The sequence below is a fragment of the Anarrhichthys ocellatus genome, unplaced genomic scaffold (assembly GCF_004355925.1).
Source record: "Anarrhichthys ocellatus isolate YVR2014 unplaced genomic scaffold, GSC_Weel_1.0 scaffold61, whole genome shotgun sequence".
NCBI classification, from domain to species: Eukaryota; Metazoa; Chordata; class Actinopteri; order Perciformes; family Anarhichadidae; genus Anarrhichthys; species Anarrhichthys ocellatus.
Genome location: NW_022280091.1, coordinates 9,909 through 32,612, shown reverse-complemented (window position 1 = coordinate 32,612; position 22,704 = coordinate 9,909). Strand labels below are relative to the sequence as shown.

Genomic DNA, 22,704 nt, shown 5'->3' with positions numbered 1-22,704 from the left:
CCCCCCCCCCCTTGCTTTGACAACCGAGTGGGTCACGCTGATGTTGAAATCCCAAAATGACACTAAAGACGATCTCGTATCTGTAGCAGCGTTACAGCGCCGTGCCAAAGTCCACCCAAATAAGTCGTCGCAATTTAACATAGTCAGAATGAAATACTGTTGGCTTCTAGATTTGCAGCCAACATACAAATGTGATGTTTGCCTACCAAACTGCCTGCAACATGAGCTAGGACTGAGAGTGACCCATGTTGCCAAAACTTTACTTGCGTTGCTGTTTTGGTTGAGGACTGTTTTGGGGGCACGGTGCTCCACCTGTCTAAATGAAGTATATCAGTGTAATCCCAGGCCTGTCACCAGCTTTGAGAAACGGCACACTGGAAATGTGTCCGCTGCCCTTCATGTAAAAGGCTCCTATTTCCCAAACAAAGAACGCGCACAAAGCTTCACCACAATTCTTTCTGTATTCTGATCGCTGACTGCTGACGAGGGAGACGCTGCCAGGCTGCTGGCAACACCTCAGCAGGCAATTGAAGACAACGCGTGGAAAAAGCCCCACCGGTTTTTCAAATAGCTCATTCTCCTCATGCTCTGGCTTTATTTGGTCCCACCGAGATCTTGCAGAGACTATATTGCGATCTTTGCAGCCAGAAGTGAGTAAATCCGAGGCTGCTATATCCTTCGGGACAACCGTGCATTTTATGACCGTTTTTTTGAGTTACTTTGCAATAAATTGAGTTAATGTTTAAAAAAAAATGTATAAGAGAGCAGGAGAGAGCTCGCTGTTAATACAAACTGTATGTATGAAGTTCCAGTAAAAGTATAAATGGATGATGGGATTAGACTACAGGATACAGTATAATACTATAATATAATACAATATTATATATTATACCAAAAGTAAATCAGATATAACATCGCTGCACGCCAAGTGCAACTCCCAACAAGCTGCATTAATCAAGTGGTTAGTTTCAGGTATAATGTTTCAGTGCGCCTGTTGAGGTTGATGCCCAGTCTCAAAGTGAGCACAGCTTGAGAAGCCCTACTTCAGGGGAAGGAAGATTCTCTGGGAATTAACATTTTTAAAACTTAAGTTTGTTCAGTTCGATTTCGGTTTGATTTTATTCGAGCCGTGCTTGTAGTGGTTTTTACCTAAATCGTATTATTTTACTTGAGAAGATGCGGTGACTGGTAAAATCTGCAAGCCTGCAGACTCGCACAAAGACTTTGAGGAATGGTTGAATTTGTGTTCATTATTTCTGGAGGGAGAGCTTATTGTACAAGGGCTGCTTATTCAAGCTTGTAACATTTTTAAATAATGAAATCAAGTCACTCAGGTTCTTTTAATAGCTCTTTAGATGCAGACTTTGTCTGCTTTGCAACACTTTGTATCCAAGCAGGTTAATGTGGATGGCGCGCAGGTGGAACGATGGAGGGATGAGGACTGGCAGAGTTGAGCGGAGTTCATCCTCCAAACTCATTTCACCCCCATCCTCCCATACAGCCTTGGGAAAGGGGGAGTGTTTATTCTATTAGGCACATGTTCCTTTATAACAAGTTGATTTATAAAATGACTGTAGCTGTTGCTAAGGCTCTGCTGGCTAGATAAGGACTCTCTGCTCGTTGCTTTAATGTTATTCTCCGTCTCTTCATCTGATGTTGCCTTGAGACGTTTTTATCCTCCCCATGCTTAATAAAGCCAGAGGCCGTTTGACAATGAAGTGCACAGGGAGTTTCGAATGTCACCACATGCGAGCAAACGGAGAGAATGAGACGATGAAGGTGGTCAGAAGACAAGCATTCATGCAACTCGCAGTGTTATAGTTGCAGTTAAAGGCCTCAGTATGCTAAGTGGAACAGTGGTAATTACTGAGCTTTAGAGGTGCTGGTCGGTGGATTTTGTCACTTTTGGGCAGAGCCAGGCTAGCTGTTTCCAGTCTTTATGCTAAGCTAAGCTAACAGGCTGCTTGCGGTAGTTTCATATACCCCATATTTACCTGAGAGAGGAATGGATCTTCTCATCTAATCATACCAGCAACATTACTACATGTGTCGTTGTGTAGAACATGTCACAGACATTTAAAAAATTTATATTTATTTTTAACTCCACACTTTCTGTTTCAAAATAAAAGCCCTCTGCAGTCATTCTGTGTACAGAGGCTTTTGTTCTGAAATATTTGCAGATGCAGTGACTTGCACGGCTCCATAAATTATTAGTACCGGCGTTTAATTGTGGATTGTTATTATTATTTACAAATAAGCAAATGCTTCTTAACCTTTTTCTGTCTAAAATTAATTACATTTAAAAGGAAATGAAACATTCTGGCCATCACCAAAGGTTATTTGTAGAAAGAAGGGCTGGCAGCAGCAACGCTGTCTGTACAGACACATACACATGTGGTGTCCACATATAAAACGTTTATAGGAAAATGGTGACATGACATCTGACATAAAACATACGTACACACTGTTTCTGCATATAGTCAAACTGTACGTCGTACATATTGTTTACATTCCCACATCCACTGCCCAATAAAACCCACCCGGTATGCCGACGAGATGAGTCAAGACAAAGGTAGCCAAGTCTAACAAGGAAACACGAGGCGTAAAGGAAGGAAAAGAAAACACTGTCAGCCCAAGTAAGTGAGTCATTAAAGTGTATGTGAATATTTGGGATGCAGATGTAAAAGATATTTTCCGAAAACTGTTTAGTTTTGGAGTCATTCTGCCCGAGGAATGAGAGTCAAGTTCCAAGAAGGCACATTACTGGGCTTAAGGTCGACGCGAGCCCGCCTGTCTCATCGTGGCTCCCATCACTCTGATGCAAACATAAAACCGCTTTTTTTCAACACTTAACCAGACACACACACACACACACACACAGAGGCAACTTATTCATGGCCACATCAGTTGCAAAGGTTACAGTTAGAAAAGCAATGCAGATGCTGATATTTCACAGACCCAGCTGCACATGTGCTCTGCAGAGCAACAATACTTGCATACAACCCGATACAAAAACACATGCACACGTCCGCACAGTCGCCCTTACTTCTGAAAAACAAACTATGGCTGAATCACGTTGTCCCATGACCGATGATTTTGCCAACACGAAGCCCCCTCCCCCCTCCCAAAAGAAAAGCAGCAATTGATGTTTCCCAAGTGGCTTGAACAAGTTCCATTGACGGCTTTCGATAGAAGCGGAAAACCTCTTTTCTGTAATGGAAGGTTTTGGGGAAGTTGGGTTTTCCCTTTTTGAAAAAGATCCTCAGAGCCAAGCTTGGCACCGAGGCCCACTGGACGGGGAGGATGTTGGCTCGAGCCAGTCGATGGGACTTCAAGAGAGCCACAGCGAGGAGAAGAAAAGATCAGAGCAACCATGAGGCTCTGTCGTGCCCCTGATTAACTGAAAATGTTTACTTCACCCCCTTGTTTGCTACAAATGTTACAAAGAAATTTGGGCAAACGGCCGCTAACCTCCAATGCTTTTTTATTTTAAAGAAACCCCACACTGAAACAGGCCCCATTAGCCATCTTAGCTCACAAAACGAGTTGTGAAGGAGGTGGATGCAGGGAAAGTAAAATGGCGACCCTTTCCATTATGACTGTTGGAGGTCGAACAGATAAGACGCTCACCGCCGCAGGTTTGTTTGGTGAGTTTTGGCAGTTGAACTGCTTCTTTGGCAACTTTTTCCTAGCTGCCAAAACAAATACTCGCTTTTCCTCACCCCTTGTACACATACACCACACAGGTCTGACTTGCAGACTCCGCACACCGGCGTGACTGTATCGGCAGCATCGAACAGACATCTGCCAATCGCCCTGCAGAGCTCATTGTTACTCAATACGGGAGCACAGAAAACACTGAGCTGAGTTCGTCCTCCCAACAAATTCTGCAATGCAAAGAGAAAGTGGCGATGAGGTCTGCCAGCATGCATCGTTGACCCCAAATAGTCAGAAAACAACTGGAAAGCGACGTGCCCCAGTTTGTGGCTGGCAGGTGATAGAGGAGAAGAGAGGAGGAATGACTTTTCACGAGTATGTAGGCCCAACTCAAACTAAGGCAGTGGAACACTTCTCAACTGTTCCTCCTCACACTGTAGCAAAAACTCACAAAATGCAAACATAATTGCAAAGGCAATTAGTGGGGGAACCAACTGAACTGAACGCAGGCCGACGCAGAAAAGAGAAATACCTGCGAGCATTCCACATGAAGAGCAAACAGTGAGTAAAGGAGAGTTCAAGGGTTAAAGTGTCTGGCCTTGTGAGTGTGTGACTGAGTACACATTCGTGTGCACACAGTGCTGATCCCCGAGTCAAAAGATCTCATTTCGATATGTGTGCGAGACAGAGACACGCCTTCTACACCTATAGTCTTGTGTGGTGTTTATATCTGCTGCCTAAACTTACTGCAGAGCAGCCTCGTTATTATGATCTCCCGCCAGGAGGAGCATGCGATCGGTCGTGGTGCGTGCATCTTAGCGTCTGTCCACGGCTAGTTTCGCATTCTGCTGCAGCAAACTACATATTATTTTTGGGCAGCCAGTTATTGCTACATAGTCGAGGAGCTCTCATGGTTGCGATGACTCACACTTTCTCAAAACACCTTTTATTGCCTGTATTATATTGCCATCGACTGCCTGCTGACTCCTCACGCACTCCTCTTAAGGGGCCGCTAGCGATAACACGGCTGAGTGCATCGCCGAGCCCGCTGCCAAACGCAGTTGACCTTCACTCAATACTGTCCCTGAACACAGATGATAGACACAAACGGAGCACTGAAGCAGCTGCTGTGCTAACGTGCTGCTTTTGCTAAGCAGGCTGTGCATAATAACATCTTGTAATTTAATGTAGTGTATGTTAATTTTGAGAAACTAAATTAAAATCTTCCCAGTGGACATCATTTTCGAACGGCTTTTTATCAAGTGTCGCGACCATATTCCATAACCAGTCTAAACGGGTAATATATCAGCAAGCTAACGTTAGCTTTGTCAATTCAGTTAGTTACGCAACAGTTACACCTGGCAGTTATTGGGTTTACATATTAAGTAACAACTACGCAGGAACTAGTTAGTGCAATGATGGTTTATTACTACCCTCCTCGCTATAATTTGCTCGAGTCATACCAAAGCAGGCACAAGCTTATTGGCTAAAAGCAGGTCAGGAGGGTTCATTCTCACTTTTACAGCGAGCTGCTGGAGGGATCAACACAGGGAAGGTCTGCTGCAGTTTTTCTCGCCCTCTCGCTTTTGTCTGCAGTGTTTGCTCTGGACTTGAGTGGTTCTCCTGGTGTCGGAGCACCGTCAGCCCACACCCTAATAGCAACCTCGCTGCTTGGACTGGTAGGGGGGCTAAACTAGTCTCATGGGCGAGCCCCTTTCACCTGTTGAGTCATGCCACCGTGGTGTACTCATCAGCATCTTATTTTTGCTGCATATGCAGATATTTTAAAGTTTTTAAAAGTTGGGAAAATCTTAGTGATAGGTGTATAGGACACAAATAAAGTAGACGTGTGTTTTTATACTGCTGACTGCATCCCCCTCCACCACTGAGCCGGGGTTTAAAGCTTGATTCACCACCGCTCACATTCAAGGACATCTGCAGCTTCAGCTGCTGAATCTCGAGCAGATAAAGAGAACGCCATGGTGCATGTCGTGCCTGTAGCCCTTTCACCCGTTTCTATTCTCTGTCTTGTCATCGCTCAAGACAACTTTGTCATCCACAGGCTCGCTGTAGTGGCACATTTATCACTGTAAAGATGGATGTACGCAGCCGTGAAAGAGACGTTCTGGGAGCCCAGCCCTCGGAGAAGAAAAGAAGCCGCTGGACTTAAAATGTCGCCTTCTGTTGTAAGGGAACTGTAGATACATGTTCATAAAGCCATTTTCAGTACTTTTGAAAAATTCCTTTGATTACACAGTTTGACAGGATTGCCTAATTCGGAGACAGAGCAGAGAGGCCTGCACCGACTTGCTGTAATTTAAAACCCAAATGTAAGCAGACAGGGACTGCGGCGAAACTGTTTCAACATTTACACATGATAATACTTATCCATCTTGATTAAAAACAGGACCTGAGCCAGGTTTCTAGAAAATTATAGCAGCTAACCCACTTGGCCCGTCTTACACCCAGAATGACCCTTGATTATCAGGAGGGCTCTTGTAGCCAATGCTGAAATTCAAATGGATTCGTCAGATAGTAATCCCAATTTTTCAACATGCACTCAACAGTCAATCGAAAGCCAGGTGACGGAGACATTTGTGGGAAACAACTCTGGGACTTGATGGAAAAAAAGAGTTTTAAAAACTCATCTAATATCAGTTTGCGCCTCATGGCGCCCTGAGGTGCCCAAACTGGAAAGGATCGGCTTTGACGAAATAAAAAAAAAAAATACCTTCCTGTGTGAATTTGACCCACAGGCTCACACTGATCGCCATCTTCACTCAGTTCTCGGTTGGTATAAGCGAGGCCGACTGGTGTCGATGCCTCAGGGAGGGATGGACTGCTGGGTGGCAGCTGAGTAGCAGCCGTGGGGGGGAAGCACACCACCAGTCCTGTGATAGCCGTATGAGATTCCACATGCTCTGATGAGTAATTCCTCCCTCCCTCCATCACCATGTGGTTCGTGGCCCTGAGTCATCGTCCACACTTTCCCTTACTCCCTTGTCTTGTCTCCCTCTTTCCCTCGACCTGAGGAGGAGGACTCCTCCTTCCTCCCTTCAGCGGCGGCCGTTCCCCCGCTGGGAAACTTGACGGAATAACCTCCCACCGATGACTCAGTCACTCGCAGGCATCGAGCGCTCCACCCCGCACCGCCTGCTCTCCGGCCTCGCCGCCCCCCTCAAGGCAGCCCGGTTGCCTTGATGTGTCTGTCTCTGTTCCTGTGTTTGCCTGTATCACTGCATGTCTTTTTTTTTTTTTTTTTCTCACTGTCTGCCATTTTCCATATCTCTCTGTGCTGCTGCCGTCTTGTCAAGATGTCTCATTGTTTACCTGTCTGTATGCGCCCATCTGCTCGCCTGCCTCTCTACCGGCCTGCATTGTGTATCTTGATGCTACAAGTCTGCCTTTGTGGCCTGTCTACCTGCCTCTGTCTGTCTCGCTCTCTGTCTCTCTCTGTCTCTCTCTCTCTTTGTCTGTCTGTCTCGCTCTCTCTGTCTCTCTCTCTCTTTGTCTCTCTCTCTGTCTCTCTCTCTCTTTGTCTGTCTGTCTGTCCCTTGACATTTGATTGCAAAGTCAAAATACCGAAGGATAAGTAGCGTTGACTCCCCCGTCTGCATGTTAAACTACGAAATACTTGGGCGGAAACCCAATGACGGCGCAGTTCACGAGTCTGCCAAAGGGAAACATTGGTATTGTTAGTGCGTTGCTCATTCAGCCTGTGCAGTTCAGACAGAGTTTCTCCAACTTTGTGCTAATCTGCATCAGCAAACGTGTTGTGGAACTCACTGCGAAGGTTGCTGTCATTACCGTTTCGATTGCAGCTGCTGCCTGCATCCCTCCATCCACGTGTTCTGCAATTCAATAAGCACTTCTACTGTAACTGAGGTTAAACTTTCTAAAAGTAACACATGCAGCCAGTACATACAGCATACATTGACCCGTTTCCCCCCCCCCGGCGGTGCAGTGCGACAGGTTGTTCACAGATGCCTCTACATGTCGGAACAGGAGATTTGTTGACCATTGCAAGAGCAATAAGGATTTTTAGGGGCATTATGACTGGGTTAATAAAACACAGCTGCCCCTAAAAGTCCCTCACTTTTCTTGCTGCCTTTTTCTCTCTCCCTTCCTCCCTCCCTAGCTCAATCTCTCTCTCTCTCTCATTCCAAACTTTTGAGATCAAACTGCAACATTTGCTGGCTCCTCGAGCGCGATTTGGTGCATAACTTTGGTATCTGTTCACCCAGTCGTGGCTGAAGAAATGCAACAACCTGGAGTGACCGCAAAAAGCGAGCGTGCTTTCCAGTATTTATGAATATATTTATAATGGCCGAGTTTTATTGGGATTTACAGTGGCGTTTTTTAAAGGGGGGGGTTGACTGAGTTCAGAGCAGAGTTTCCGAGAAGGAGAGCTCCGTGTGTTCGTTAGAAGTTCAGCTTTCACGGAAAGGGTAAACACAATGTGAAGCTCTAACCCTCGCAGAGCTTTTCTATATGATGCTCACAATAACATATGGCAGAGCGAACCCAGTGACCGGAGCGCAAGAAACAACCTGTAGGGGGAAAAAAAGTTCTATTTAAAGTAGGCTTACAACCCTGAAACAAATGGTGCGAGGAGAGAATATGAGACAGCCGTGGTGGAAAAAAAAAAAAGAAAGAAAAAGATGTAAGCAACACTGTGCAGCAAGTGGCGAGATGAGCCCGATTGGGCCTTTTTAAACAATATGAAATGCCACTGAGAGAGGCTTTGGCAGGCAGGAGCAGCCAACGCTGCTTAACATCACAACTTTAATCAGCGCACTTGGTGACTCTCCCGGAGCTCAGCCGTAGCCATGCTGCTTATTCAAAGCAGGCTCATTCCACCAGGCCTCCCTTACTAGGCCCTCAGCTCTCATACTTGCGCTGGCTCGTACTCCCCTGCAGCATATATGGAGAGCTTTTGGCCAGAGCACTTTTAGCTGCTTTCTGTGAGGTGTCGCCACGTTGGAGGGAAATCAGTGACGATATAGTCGAGCTCATCTGAGGTGAAAACTACATCGTCGTCTATTCTCTATATTTGAGTTTTTTTGGGGGGGGATTTATGATCCGATAACGAGGATGAAATATTTCCTATACGTGTATTGTTAGTTAGCAGTGGGATATCACCTACAATCGTAAATAATATAATTAGAACTTAAGGAGTTTGACGAAGTTCCTAGCAACTTCTCACAGACGTAAAAAGTAACAGCAGGCTTGTATAAACAAATGAGCTGGCACTGATCTGTTATAAACAGGCCGCAAGTAACGTATGATCAAGCGTTAAGTTTTGAACAAAGAAAACTGATGTAAATGATTGATGTGACCACGTCCCACCCACCGCCACATGCCGGGGGGTCCGTTTCACCTCGCAGGGCTGTTTTTAGGTGCCTTTTAATAATCACAGAGGTCTCGTGTTTTTTAAAATAAAAATCCCATGCTTCAGCGAATGTCTTAACTATGTGTCACTTGCAGCATGGAGATGCCACCCTGGCCCTCCGCTCTATTAATTACATAGAGCATCTCGTGTCAGGATGCTAAATTCATTAGCGAGGCATCTACCATGCTAGGGGTCAGGACAGATATAGACACGGGCCTCCAAAACAACTTCTTCCCCAATTGACACTCTTGTTCAACATAATAGAGTTTGGCACTTTAGGATTTTTATTCATTTCAGTGCGTTTATGTAGAGTTTGAGCTGTCGGCTTCTACAGAAATTGTTAAACTAAATGACCTGTTTCAGCTCATGGAGGGTAGGAGTAATTTGCTTGTAACTCAACCAATTTAAGTTTTGTGCTCTTTAAAGAGAGATTAATTCAATAAAGTAGATTTCCACTTCCCAGAATTTAGCCTTTCTCATTTTTCCTAATCTATTTTTGACTGGGCTAAAATAATAGGATTTGATTAGAAAAACTATTAATCAAAGACTGCAGAATGAGGCCAGGCCTCTTCTTTTTTTTTTTTCTTCTGGAGAAGTGGCATGTGAAAGTTGTTCATCATTGTAAGCTTTAGACAGAAACACCCTCTGCTCTGCTTTTCTGACTCTCTTAAGAAGCATGCTTCTCTTTCACAAGGCTGCAAAGTTCAAGTTTGACAAATCAAAAAGATTTTAGCTTATTATTAAGCAAAGACATTCACTGATTGACTGATTGAGCTATTAGGTAATTAACTTGACATATTTCCTTTGGCTGGGTACCTGCAGCTGTTTGCAAAAGCAGTCCTGCATCTCATACATTAAAATCATTTTGTGTAATATTTGTGTAATATTACTTGCGGTCTACATTGGGTTGTGTGCTATGTATTAGTGACTCTGTGGTGACCTTGTTGTAGCTTACTTTACTCTGCGTTTTGTCTCGATAGTATCGCCACAATATCCCCCCCAAAAAATATATTGGATCCTATTACGTATCAGCGGTATTAAATGGTGTGTTTACTGAACTTATCGAGCTTCATAGTGAGACTTCATCTCCTGTGCTTCAATAAAAAAAAAACTATTTATATTCTCTGTAAGACTTCCCATCTGTTCCCTATTCCTTTTCCTAATATGCAGCAGAAGTGTGGACTACATTGACTCTAACTTGGTGGTCACATGAGCCAGAAACTGGGACTTTGTAGGCCAGTTGAACGAATTTAGGACTCACCTTGCCCGCAAAGACCCAGTCTCTAACACACACCATCATCATCATGATCACCATCATCAGTCCCATCGCCGGGGACTCGGTGTGGAGGAAGCAACAAAAGCCTCACCAGTGGATCCTGGAAGTGTCTTTCATACCACACGGTTTTACTTCCAGACGAAGTGGTGAAGGAATGCGAAAAGAAGGGTTCGAAACCCTGCGATGTGGCCGATACATACCCATTGACCTGCTGAATGCGTGATGCTGATCCCGGTTTGTTGTGTAGCCCGTATACCTGCGTACCGCGCAGGTGTCAGCATCCCTGCGGCCGTATGGGGACTTCGCGTAAAAAAAAAAAAAAAAAAAAAAAAGCGTCGGCCATCTGGCTGATCGGAGGGAGATCGCTAAGAGAAGTTGAACTTCAGCGTCCATCCACTGGCAGCTCCGGCACCACTGCCGCCCCAGTAATATCTGATCACTCCGTGTGGCACGCATCCCAGATGGAGCAAGATTATCCTTTTGTGGGTTGGAAGGGAGGAGTGTGTTGGAAGAAGTCGGACAGTCCCCCCGAGGCATATATCTTTGCCCCTCTGTCCGGGGGAAAACATGCAGACGCAACAGTGTAGCGCCTTGTGCCAGTATACCCCCTCCGCCCACCCCCTCTCCTTTAAAAAAAAAAAAAAAGAACGCTTCTGCGTTTCCCACTGAGAGATCCCCGCGCGCACCAAGCACCCAGCCAGTCACCCTATATATCCATCCTGGAAAGAGACAGCCGGGAGGGGGGGGAGAGCGGAGCCCGCTGGCCATGCTGCAGCCTCGATATCATGAGCAGGATATTCCCGAACAGCTGGAAGGGAGCAGATATATGGTGCTGCGCCCTCGTGTTGGGCCCTCCCCAAAATGGACCGCTCTAAGTGGTAACCTGGTTATTTTCAGCGCGTCACTGGCTCGTCTCCAATTATAGGTTTCCGTCGGAGGAGCGCGGCGATGTAGTGCCCCCCCCTATTTCCAATTCTCCTGTCAGAGGACTTTCTTTTTTCTTTTTTTTTTAAACGGCCAAGGAGCGCTGCGCTTAGTAATGTCCGAGCATGTGTGTGTTTGCCTGTAAACTGCACACATTCCTGCGGTGTGTCGGCTCGCCCAGTCCACATGCGCCACATGCAGGGCACCAAGCTTGCGTCTCCGGAGCGGCTCCGTCCGCTGCGCTCTTCGAAGGTGTTCCCCTCTCTCTCTCTATCGATACCGTGCGGGCGGCTACATATACGTCCCAGGTTCATCACACCTCTCATGTTACACCTCCCTGAAACCAGCAACATGTTAGCGCGCTGCGACCCCCGGTGGCGGCGGCGCGCCACGGCACTCCACGACACGCACGTGTCTGTCAAAACACCACCTTTTTTAATTGTTTTATTCAGATCACAGAGTGTGATCACGTGCAGCTGCATATCAGGGCGCTAATGACAGCGCGCGACGGCTGGATTATTTTAGATACATTTAATCAGCAGCTTCATTCCAGTACTAAAGGTTTCTATATGATGTTATGATATTATTTTCTTATCTGTGAGGTTATATTCTAGTAATATGACATTTAGCTTTATTTTCTATTGCAATAAAATATACAGCTTTTTTATCTTCTTTCATTGTGGTACTTCACTTTCTATACTCTGTTCTGCTCTATTGTCTTCTGTTCTATTCTCGAGGTCACGCTCCACTTTTAGTGCCCGTGGTGACGCTCTCATCAGTCAGCTGCTCCATGAAGACCAGAAGCCTACAACAATACCGGAAACTGAGCGGTTTCCTTTTCAAAATAAAATAAATCACTTGCTGCTTTTTGCTAAAGGACCCGCTGTTTATCTAAATAACTACGTTTACTTGTTACATGGTGTATTTTGGAGTCACGTTCCTTCCTCCGTGCTTAATTGTATTAACTTGGGAACTTTCCGGAACAAAAATATCTTGTAATTGACGTTAGCGCCTAACCATTTTATTTTGAAGGGTTTGACCGGAAAAGATGTTGGATTAAAGGCTAACTGCAAAATAGCAACGTCCGACTTTGTAACTGTCAGGAATAAACCCGGTTCTTATAAAGAACATATTCCATCACGCCAGCAACCGCAGGACGGATGTTCATCATCATCATCATCTTCATCCTCTCATTAACATCTGACACCCGGGGGTGAGTCTTGAGTCCGTCAGTAAATGTCATCGCAGTTTGATTTCTGCGTCCAACATAAATATCCCGTATGCTTCCTCGTTTCCCTTGAACCGGTGCACTGCAGATTCTGAGTTTACTGACCTCATGAGACCAAAGTGTCTGAGCACGAGAAGCCAGTTCAGTACTATTGGACCACGTTTATTGATACCGAAATGACGTCAGCATGTGTTGATTGTAGAGAGAGAGACGTTTGCATCTGAGAGAGAGAGAAATTAAGGCAGAAAGACACTCAAAGTTATTGCATCTGTTGCTAAAGCAGGTAAATAAACACATCATACGTTATTTTAAAATGACAAGCAACAAGTGTTGCATTTACATTTTTTTTACTCAAAGTATTGTCAGCAAAAATAAGTAAAAGCCTCTAGAATAACAGCTTTCAGTAAAAACTTTTGATTTACTTTTGAAGCCAGTCTCTACTGTAAGGGCACCCTAAACGGCACTTTGTAACCTTTTCTCCACGAGAACATTAAAGCAGTGTTTCACAAACTAACTGAGATTTAATGTTATAAGTAGGCTACAATTATCAGAACAATACAAAAGACCGTGCAAGAAATTCTGCAAATGTATTTGGCGACCCAAATGACATCACCTGCGACCCACCTGTGGGCCCTGACCCATGTCTTTGGGAAGGACTGCTTTAGAGGGCACTTCATCACCTTTTCTCCGTCAGAAGGGCACACTAGACTAGGACACCAAAAGTATTGTACCTAATGTACTTCTGGGTGAACTCAATCAAATGGCAACTGTAATATGACTCGAATCGCAGAAGCATTGTTTTAATTGCATTACTGGATGTCATCGCAGAAAGTATAAAGACGTTTTTTTATTTACTCATCCAACAGACAGTTTAGCAGTAATTTGGAGCTCATGAATATTTTGTGGTCGGTTCATGCTTGTAGACGTGTAACTGTGATTGCTATTTTGGAGGCTATCAGTCTGCCCACACAGTGCTCTCTCCTCCCTGCACCATGTGTCACCCTCTTCTCTCTCTCTGTGTGCAGTACAGTGGGGCCAGTAAGCAGCGGATGCGGCTGGCGCCCGGCTGCGGGCGGCCCTCTCAATGGTCTCTCCCACCATGAAAGCGTTGGTGGATGCCGCATGGTTGGTGTGGAGCATCGGGGCCTCCGTCTATGACTACATCCACACCAACGCCATGGAGGAGCGCATCCACGCCCTGGAGGACGTCATCACCGTCCACCAATGTGCGATTGGACTTCTGTCCGCAGGCGTTTTGGTCCTCTTCACCTACATCCTCTTCAAGAAGCTCTGAAGATGCGTCCAAGCGCGGTAAAGCAGACACTGACCAGACAGACCAGGGGGGAGGATTTTTACACATTCGGTACATGTTCTTAACACATTTTAATATTTTTTCTCAGGTTTGACACAAAAAAGTGTCAAACACACCATTATAGCAGCAGTAAACCGGTCAATTTGCTTCTTTTTTCTTTTTAATAGCCCAACAATATATCAGCAAACCAGTACACACACTGTACACTCTACAGCAGTATTTCAAACTCCATTTTCACGAAGAAGCTGAAAATGTGTCTTGGTAATTCCCCAATTTGCTAAAGGGATCATTATTTGTCATAACAAATTCTGCCTTTATGTGTCGTCTTCATGTTTGCACTAATTTCCTCAAAGCCTGACAGATTTCGTGAAAAGCTTATTCCCCCTGAACCTCGTATCTTCAGTGTAGAGGAACTTTAATATCTCAGAGGTCATTTCTAAAAATGCCAAATTCCAGGAAGAACTCGAGCTAATTTCTTCAAATTTGGCACAAATGTCCACTTGGACTCAAGGTTGAACTGATTAGTTTGGTGGTCAAAAGTCAAGGTGATTGTGGCCATAATTCAGTAATTAATATGCACATTATGTAAATTCCCCACAAATGTCAAATAGGATAAAATGACATTGTGACGTTTTTGACAGACATGGATGTAAACTGTTACTTGACTGGCCGGTGGTTCTACTTCCTTTTGTCTTGGAGTGTCGGATGAAAGAAAACATCCTAAAATCCATTGTGATAGAATATTATGGGTGTATTATTCATATTATTAGACTTCATGATCTATTTATATAATGCTTTCTAAATAAACCTCTTATATACCTCATAGTTGATACGTTACTGTAGGTGCCACTGCTGGCACACACACTACAATTTGAAGTACATGGAAAGTCTTTTCGTAAGCTGGCCATTGAAATGTTTCAGAGTGCTGCTGCTGCTTGATGTTTATGGATATGTTGTTTTGTACCATGAAAGTGGATCTAATTAATTTTAGAGTATAAAGAGTTTTTTTTTGTTACAGTAACTTAAATTAACTTCCCTAACCTGCAAAGAGAAGCTGTTTAAAGAAGTAGTGCCTCATTGAGATCTAATGTCATGTGCTGTGTGTTTATCTGTGTACATTTGTAATGTCACTGCCTCAGAGGGACCACAACAGAGAAACACCCCACAATGAAAGACTGTTTTAATATCGCCACAAGAGCATCACAGCGTGTCCTCTCCAAAGGTCAAATAAATGTGGGATTCAAATAAAACGGGACATCTTTACGATACATGTGACCAACATCAGTCTGGTGTCGAATGCAGCGCCAACGACTGTAAATGAAAAGTTATGAATTACAGCTGTAGAATACAGCCGCTTAAAAGCTGCAAATATCAGAGGCAGCTCAATCAAGAACACTCCCCCCTCCCCCCCCCCAAACTTTTTTTTTTCTTAATGGACAGTAAACTTCAGAAACTGCAATACTGGCATAATAATAATAATTCATGGATGGGCACAGCTCCAATGGTCTACAGGACCGGGACGAACACCCGCTTCTTCGGCTGATGAACTTCTACCTACTACGTTCTATACTTGGACACTTCGTGGCGACTCATAAGTGTCCGGTCTGCATCAGCGTGTACTTGGAAGTGAAGCTCTCCACGCTCTCCCCCTCCAGGAACTTCATGGCTCTCCAGTGGATCTTGCCGCAGTTCTCTGGCTGTCCGAGGGGCCCCAGCTCCTCCTGGATGTACTGCAGCCACAGATCTTCGGGGGAAATAAAAACAGAAAATATTTAAAAAAAGAAAAAGGCAGTGCTGTTTGCTAGATGGAAACTTGGTATTTCCTCGATACTTGATTGAGAGGATATTGTGAATAAATATTTTTCAACTAATGCTACTTTTCCTTTCCGACTCCTGTTCCTTTAAGGCTTTTAAACTCTGCTCACCGTCATCTGAGGTACCAAACTCCTGCAGGGCTCTCTCATAGTAGTCTCTCAGACTGTTCATCTTTGGAGTCTCCTGGAAGAACAGACCAAAGTGTTATCACAGCTCAGGATCGTCTCGGCTTATCGCTAATCCAAACAATATCAAAGTCCACCATCTGCCCCTGCAATCTCTTCTTTTTTGGCAGAGTTTAAAGTCTTCTGAAACATTCAGAAGGGTTCAAACTAGAGTCAATATTATCTGTTCTGCACCAAAATCCTAAAGACTGAGGTGCAGTTTACACAAGAGCTTTCACGTGTGACATACAGTAGGCGCTATACGTACTTGTTCCTTCTCGATCGCAAGCATTCTGGTGAAAAAGGCCTTGGACAAGGGACGGTTTTCTTGTAAGCTACAGAAGAAGAATAAAGTTGTTTTCTGTACATCTTCGGCACAAGACACTTCTCAGGACTTTATTTTGCATTCCTCTCATGCTATTTATCATTTAAATACACAACAACATGAGCAAAGTGATTCTGTTACCTTGTAAAGGTCGTCCTTGCTTTCTTGTAGCCTCCAGTGGAGTACGACCAATCAAGGTAGCTCTCTTTAATCTCCATGGCAACTGCAGACAGCAGACTTCTCTGGGAACAAACAGGAGAACAAACGGTCTCATTTCGGAGGCCAAAACAACCGTGCGGGGCGTGAGGGGCTATTCAATATTTTCTAATTCATCTAGTATTCACCTGCAAGTATTTGTCTAGAGCGCCAGCTGACTTCAGCTGATCTGAACGCAGCGCTTTACATTACCGACCAGAGACGTCACATGACTTCTGGATGCTAACTAATAACGACCGTTGGTTGTCGTTTAAGAAATACATAACTGTAAATGCCGTCAGAAGGATTTGGTTTGTTGCAGTGTTGGTGCACAGAGTGGTAGTGGACTACCTTGAAGACGGCTTCCGTCTCCTCGGGACTCTGGTGGGCCACGCTCCACTGGACCTGCAGCTGCCACAGAGGTAGACTCTCCTGCCGAGACAGAACAGAAAGGACTTCGCTATCAGTATGTTTGCTAATCAGTATCGGGCTCAGCCGGTTATTATATACAGACGTTATACACAGACCGCTGTTATTAAATACAGACGTTATATACAGACGTTATATACAGACCGCTGTTATTAAATACAGACATTCTAACAATGAGTGTATCCTCCTTGTAGCATCTGAGAGACAAACTACCGTGCGCAGGTCAAAATGTCTGTGGAAAGTGCATGAGCGTCAAACATGGCGCTGCACCAGGAGAGCACGTCCACATTCTCTTCATTAATCCATCTTCTGCGCCGCGTCGTTATGGAAACATTGAATTGTTTGACGTAGCCCGAGGGTTTACACTCTTTCCCAACACTTCGGGAGAGTGTTTATCTCGAGACAAAAGACCTGCCTAATGAGCAGCGTGTAGTAATCCTCCTCACACAGCTACTTCTCAGGGCCACGGTCTTGTGAACACCCCCCCATCACCACCACCAGCCCAGCAACAACCAGTTATTCTGCTCATTACTGTAAAGGCTGTGTGTCAAAAGTGTATTCATAGAAATACCACATTGTATATTACTGCAATGTACTGTGCGACGATGTGAAGGGTGTCAGGGTGACGCAAAGTCAAGGAAAGAAATGTGTGGCTCACTGTTTTAGTTTGTTTTTTGTATTAAGCCACACATTTCTAAGGATTAGGTTATTATCCATCCATAGCTTATAATTATATTAAGATTATGGACTTAAACAGGAAGCCTGGCAATTTACCTGCCATGTTAAATTAAGGTAACACGCGAGTGTGACCTCAAATGATAAATAATTACACAAACTATTCATCTCTGGGCTTCGTCTTGCAAGGTTGCTTTAAGTGCCTGAAGCTCTCCTCACATAGAAGGGGGAGGAGGCCATTTGTGGATCTTTAATATCATGAGACTAATTGGGCCACTGAGATGGCCCACTTATACAGCAGTGCTGGTGGCTTTCATGTGTCTGTGTCCGTCCAAGTGTGTCCATCCTCCAAGGAGAACGATTCTACTGGCGTATGTGCTCAGTGTAAACAGAGAAGATTGCAAAACTTGATGTGATTGAGAGAAAATGATGTAGAGTCAAATTGCGTGTGTGTGTGTGTGTGTGTGTGTTCGGTGTACCTTGGGATGGACGTGTGTGAGGGCCTCCTGGAATAGCCTGCCCATGTCTGCACTCCCCAGCTGCGTTAGCGTCTGCAGACTCAGGCTCCACACTGACACCGATTGGCTGTAGCGCTGCGTGGCTGCCATGGCAACTCTGGCCGCTCCCTCAGCATCTCCGGTGGAGAGCAGGATGTGCAACTTTATTTGAAAACCAAAGAGAAAGTTAGTACATCATCATGAGATTTCCTCCCGTTTCCATTCACCTTTAATTTATATTATCATTTCAGCTTTACCTCTACAGTTAAATACATAGAGTAATTAAACAATAGAGATCAACAGGAGATGTGGTCTGGCATGCATAAAAAAACTAGTTTGAAAACCAAGATGGCTGCATGGTATTAGACTTTTCGCACTGTTCTTATCGGCCGTCTCTGATCTTGAACATCACTGCAGACGGCCGTCTGGTTGCATTTCATTACGCTAGGACTTCCAAGAACGAGTAACTACAGACTCACGGCTTCCGATGTAAACATTGATCTCCCCGAGCTGATCCCACCTTGTGTTTTGAGTACTATTAAGGCTTGAGGGCCCCTATGATTGCATTTACACATTTAAATGAAGCAATTATCTTACCCAGTTCTTGTAATAATCCTCCTTCAGCAGTGAGGAGTCGTGGGCGCGCTGCTGCACTCCCAGCAGCCTCTGCTGCCTCTGAGAGACACACACACACACACACACACACACACACGTAAACATACACCTCCAGGAACACTGAAGCCTGTGACATTTTTTCCGTTGTACACTCACTTACCTTTTCCTTCAGCTCTTCGATGTTGGTTTTTCTCTTCAGCCTTTCCAAGCAGAAGGTCACATAGCAAGACCACATGGGCTCTAGAGAGCACAGCACAGGTTTCTTATATATAGACACACATATATAGGAATGTACAAGCAGTGTAATAATGCAGGGCACCCGTAGATTTTTAGAACACCAGATTTTAGATGTTTAAAAACTTGATAGGCAACCTGAATGGGATTATTATTATTTTTAACTTATTAACTTAAACTCCTTATTCTAAGGCACATGCAACGGGAAGAAATGTGTCATTGCATCGTGATAAAACCTCAACTGTAATTCAAATTTGTACTGCTGCTAATACTTAAGTAGTGATTTTTGCCTTTTTGAAAATAGCCCAAATAGCATGTGTGTCTGAGCACCTACCGGTGTTGAGGCTCTTGACCCCCTCCTCGTAGACCTGGCAGCAGCGCTCCTCTCTGCGGTTGATGTCCGAGGCTCGGCCTTTTGCGGTCTGCAGCTCCTCCCCGGCCCCCGGAGCCTCCAGCTCCCTCTTAGCCATGAAATCCCACGTCAAGCTGTCTGCTGTGTAGTTAGCCTGTAAACTGCAACACAACAGGGGGGGGGGTACATTCATGCTTAGCAGTGAAGTCCTGTTTGAGTTGAAAAATGGGTGCGCAAGCTGGTGCCTTACTCTTGCAGGATGGAGTCCTGGAGCTCTTTGGTGAAGTTGAAGATAGCTGCTACGTTCAGAAGTGAGATGACAAACTCGGCTTCTGTTGGACAAAAAAAAAAAAAAAAAAGAGCAGTGATACAAAAGGTAAAGGGACCAGATCTGGGGAATAGTCGGACATTTGGCAGAGAGTTGTTCTCATGTCTGCTTCATAAATACGACGCTGCAGTCCGGTTAGCTTATCTTAGCATAAAAAACGGCTCGCCTGGCTCTGTCCAAAAGTCAACAAAAACACATTTGTATAAATCCCTAAAAAAGACAATAGTTTGTGGTTTCACGAGAAAGGTATGTGTGATATCTTTGCCAAGTGAAAAAGAAAGATGCATCAGTTACTAAATGTAGAAATAAACCATATAAATTGAATTCTTGTTTAAATGAGGAAATACAATTACTGGTATTTTTGCCTACCTTTGAGTTTCCCTGTAGCATCGCTGTACACAACCTCAGCCAGTTTGCCACTGAGGATCTCTGGAGAAAACTCATATTCACCCTGGAAGCAGTGAAGAGCGGAGTATTCAGGCACCGAACACAAAGCCAGAGCTTCTGTGCATGTACGTATTGACTTTGTTATTATTATTACTTTCCACTGTTCAATTTTACGACACACTCACCAGGTCCATCTCGGCCTTCTCCAGCTCTTCCTTCTGCTTCCTCAGTTTCTCACAATGCAGCAGCTCCATACGAAAGTACTGACACAGAAGAAGTTGTTGGGAGACAATTGGAAGTAAATATTTGACGAATAGACAACCATCGCTCTTCCAACAGCGGCTACCGCTCCTTTTAGACTGAATTTCGTTCGAACAGGTTTCATTGTTTGAAATGGCGCATTGCTTCTTTTACCTCCTGGTAGACTTTCTTGTTGTCGGGATGGAAGCGCAGAGCCCTCAGAAACAGGTGTCTGGCACTTTCAGAGGAGCTTCGATCCTCCAGCTCACTCTTGGCCGCCATGATCCACAGGGCTTAAAGAGGAGGGGGGGGTCACTGTTAGTTACAGTTAATATTGAATTTGTTACAACATATTGAAAAGCACAATCTTGTGTACCTGGTTTGTCGGGGTGTATAGCAAGCATGGATGAGAACACTTTGCTGATTTGGCCTTTGGTCGCCTGGCGAGAGAAACCCAGACCGGAGATCATTATTAGAACGAGAACACGCGGTGTTGGGTCCAAGTTGTACTTAAAGCAAACGGTGAGATAATTACATACCCATTTCTTACAGAAAGCCACATGTGAGAGCCAAAGCTGCACATCGTCCTGTGGGGAAAGAAGACATGTCGCTCACATATGATTCAGTAAGTTAAAGCTAACTATAAAGTATTTATATCTCATTATGTTTAGATTTTATGTGGAGGGAAACAAAATGGATAAGAAGAGATTCTTCAAAAGTCATGATTAGTTTGATTGATAAACTCCAACGGTACAATATAAATGCTTTGTACAGTACCTTCCACTTATTTGTTGCTCTTCTGAAGACGCTATTTATTCGATGGATGACGGCGAACTCAATCTCGTCTCTTTTGAAATGGTAATGTATGTGCTGCAAAAGCAAAGTGAGGCGTGGTCAAATGGTGCAACATCACCTCAAAGTAAACGGTTAGGCATGTACGTTCCACAGTTTACGGCAAGAGTATAAACTGAAACGTGTCTGCCGTCGAATGAATCCCATCTAAAGTGAATATTAGCATCACTTACTGCTCTTCTCTTCTTGATCAGCTCTAAAACGTTGATTTCATACTGTAAAAAAAAAAGTACGTTAGTGTTCATAGCTTGTATTTATTTATTAATTAAAAATAGAAAGCAATACATGTGTAACATGATGAAAGCACCCTACCTGAATGTATGCAATGAAGTCCTCTTTGTTTACGATCAACCTGTGAAGCTTGTATTCCAGAGCCTTTGCCCTCTTAATTATGGATCTGAAATATTAATAATAATAATTAAATCTCACGAATCAAAACTGGGCTGTACAGTTTTATGTATTTGCCATTAGACCCACTAACATCAATGACACAGTAATAGTGTTTTTGTCAGGTTTCTCTCCGTATTCCTGCCAGATGTCGTCTTACTTGACTTCTTTCTTGGTGAACAGTCCCACTCTTTCCAGCTGCTCCAACTCGGGGATTCTCTCCTCAATCCGGTGCTGAACGACCTCCGCCATCTTGACGACGCGGCCGTTACGGGTTCAGGTCCGACTGTTATTTGGTGTTGTTAAATGTATTAATGTCAACGTTGTACTGAAATACAATAAGACTGTAGGCAACTAGCGTGAGTCTCTCCTCCACACATGTGTGGAAGTTGTGATTGGTCGCGTTTCCGGTTCCGTCTGCAAATAGCTCCGACGGGAAACACGATCAAGCGTGAGTGACGAAGAAACAAATTCTTAGCTGCTGCTGATTCAGGACTCACATAATAGACACGCGCCATCTCAACTGGTTTTAAATGGCACGAAATAACTAATATATTAGTTAGTATATTAGTGAATGTATTAGTTGGTATTTTAGTGTAGCACTTAAAAGTAAAAGAGATTCGAAAACAGCTGAGTTAATTCAGAAAATTAATTTCGAAATTGTTATTGAACCTAATCAAAGGTATAGGAAAATTAAGAGGCTGCTAAACAAGCGCATACGTATATCTGAAGAACCTGAGAACAAATAAATGCTTTACTTTTACGTGACGAATATAAATATTATGTTTTCAATCACCATGTAGCCTGTACTGTACTGATGTACGTACAGTGTCTTCATTTATTCTGCTGTAAAGTTCAATGTTAATGAGAACGTGATTGTATAAGATATTAATATGATGCAGTTAAGCTGCATTATTATTTCTGGTTTGGAGGTGATGGAGAACATTGACTATATTGTGAAATGCGGCTTAAGAAGATGTTGCAAGCTGAAAAAAGTGTGTTGACTGTAGTATTAACACTAGTGTGAACCCTGGACATAGGGGCTTGTTTTTGTGAGACATTGGGTATTCTATTCACTCAATACATCCTTGTTGATGTATACGTGTTCGCTGTCTTGCAGCTATGGTACTGGTGCATTGTTTTTTGTGTTAGCAATGGCACTGGTATAAGTAAATGTCCTGCATTCAAAGTCTTACTTAAGTAAAAGTGTTGTCAGCAAGTATTCTCATCAAAATGTACTTTTACATTTACTGCACAATCAAAAGTATTGTGCAGTAAATGCAGACAAATGTAGTTAAAAATACAATATTTACCTCTGAGATGTAGGGGAGGAGAAGCGGAAAGTAGAACATAGAAATACTCATGTAAAGTACAGGTACCTTCGATTTTTACGTAAGTACAATACTTGTGTAAATGTACT

General features: G+C 44.0%; 1 protein-coding gene and 1 long non-coding RNA gene across 2 annotated transcripts; one reads left to right on the top strand and one right to left on the bottom strand.

The window, feature by feature from the left end:
* The first annotated feature begins 12,305 nt into the window (after nt 1-12,305).
* Nucleotides 12,306-15,660, top strand: LOC116396971 (uncharacterized). Its single transcript, XR_004213638.1, has 2 exons — nt 12,306-12,462; nt 13,503-15,660. It is a non-coding gene; the product is annotated as an uncharacterized LOC116396971 (long non-coding RNA).
* On the bottom strand, nt 13,751-21,730 carry utp6 (UTP6 small subunit processome component). Its single transcript, XM_031872029.1, has 19 exons — nt 21,445-21,730; nt 21,210-21,294; nt 21,071-21,112; nt 20,823-20,915; nt 20,585-20,632; nt 20,422-20,485; nt 20,220-20,338; nt 19,991-20,068; nt 19,788-19,869; nt 19,341-19,422; nt 19,073-19,251; nt 18,665-18,744; nt 18,487-18,564; nt 17,872-18,051; nt 16,640-16,720; nt 16,235-16,335; nt 16,037-16,103; nt 15,715-15,787; nt 13,751-15,533 (listed from the first exon to the last, which is right to left on the bottom strand). Exons 1-19 carry the CDS (start codon nt 21,534-21,536, stop codon nt 15,379-15,381), a joined length of 1,779 nt encoding a protein of 592 aa, XP_031727889.1. The 5' UTR covers nt 21,537-21,730; the 3' UTR covers nt 13,751-15,378.
* Between the last annotated feature and the right edge of the window lie 974 nt (nt 21,731-22,704).

Excerpts from the sequence above, each read along its gene's own strand:
- utp6 (XM_031872029.1), bottom strand. The coding sequence starts at position 21,536 with ATGGCGGAGGTCGTTCAGCACCGGATTGAGGAGAGAATCCCCGAGTTG. Across the intron at positions 20,339-20,421 it reads TATACACCCCGACAAACCAG|CCCTGTGGATCATGGCGGCC; the intron begins GTACACAAGATT and ends CTCCTCTTTAAG. Across the intron at positions 16,104-16,234 it reads GCAAGGACGACCTTTACAAG|CTTACAAGAAAACCGTCCCT; the intron begins GTAACAGAATCA and ends CTTCTTCTGTAG.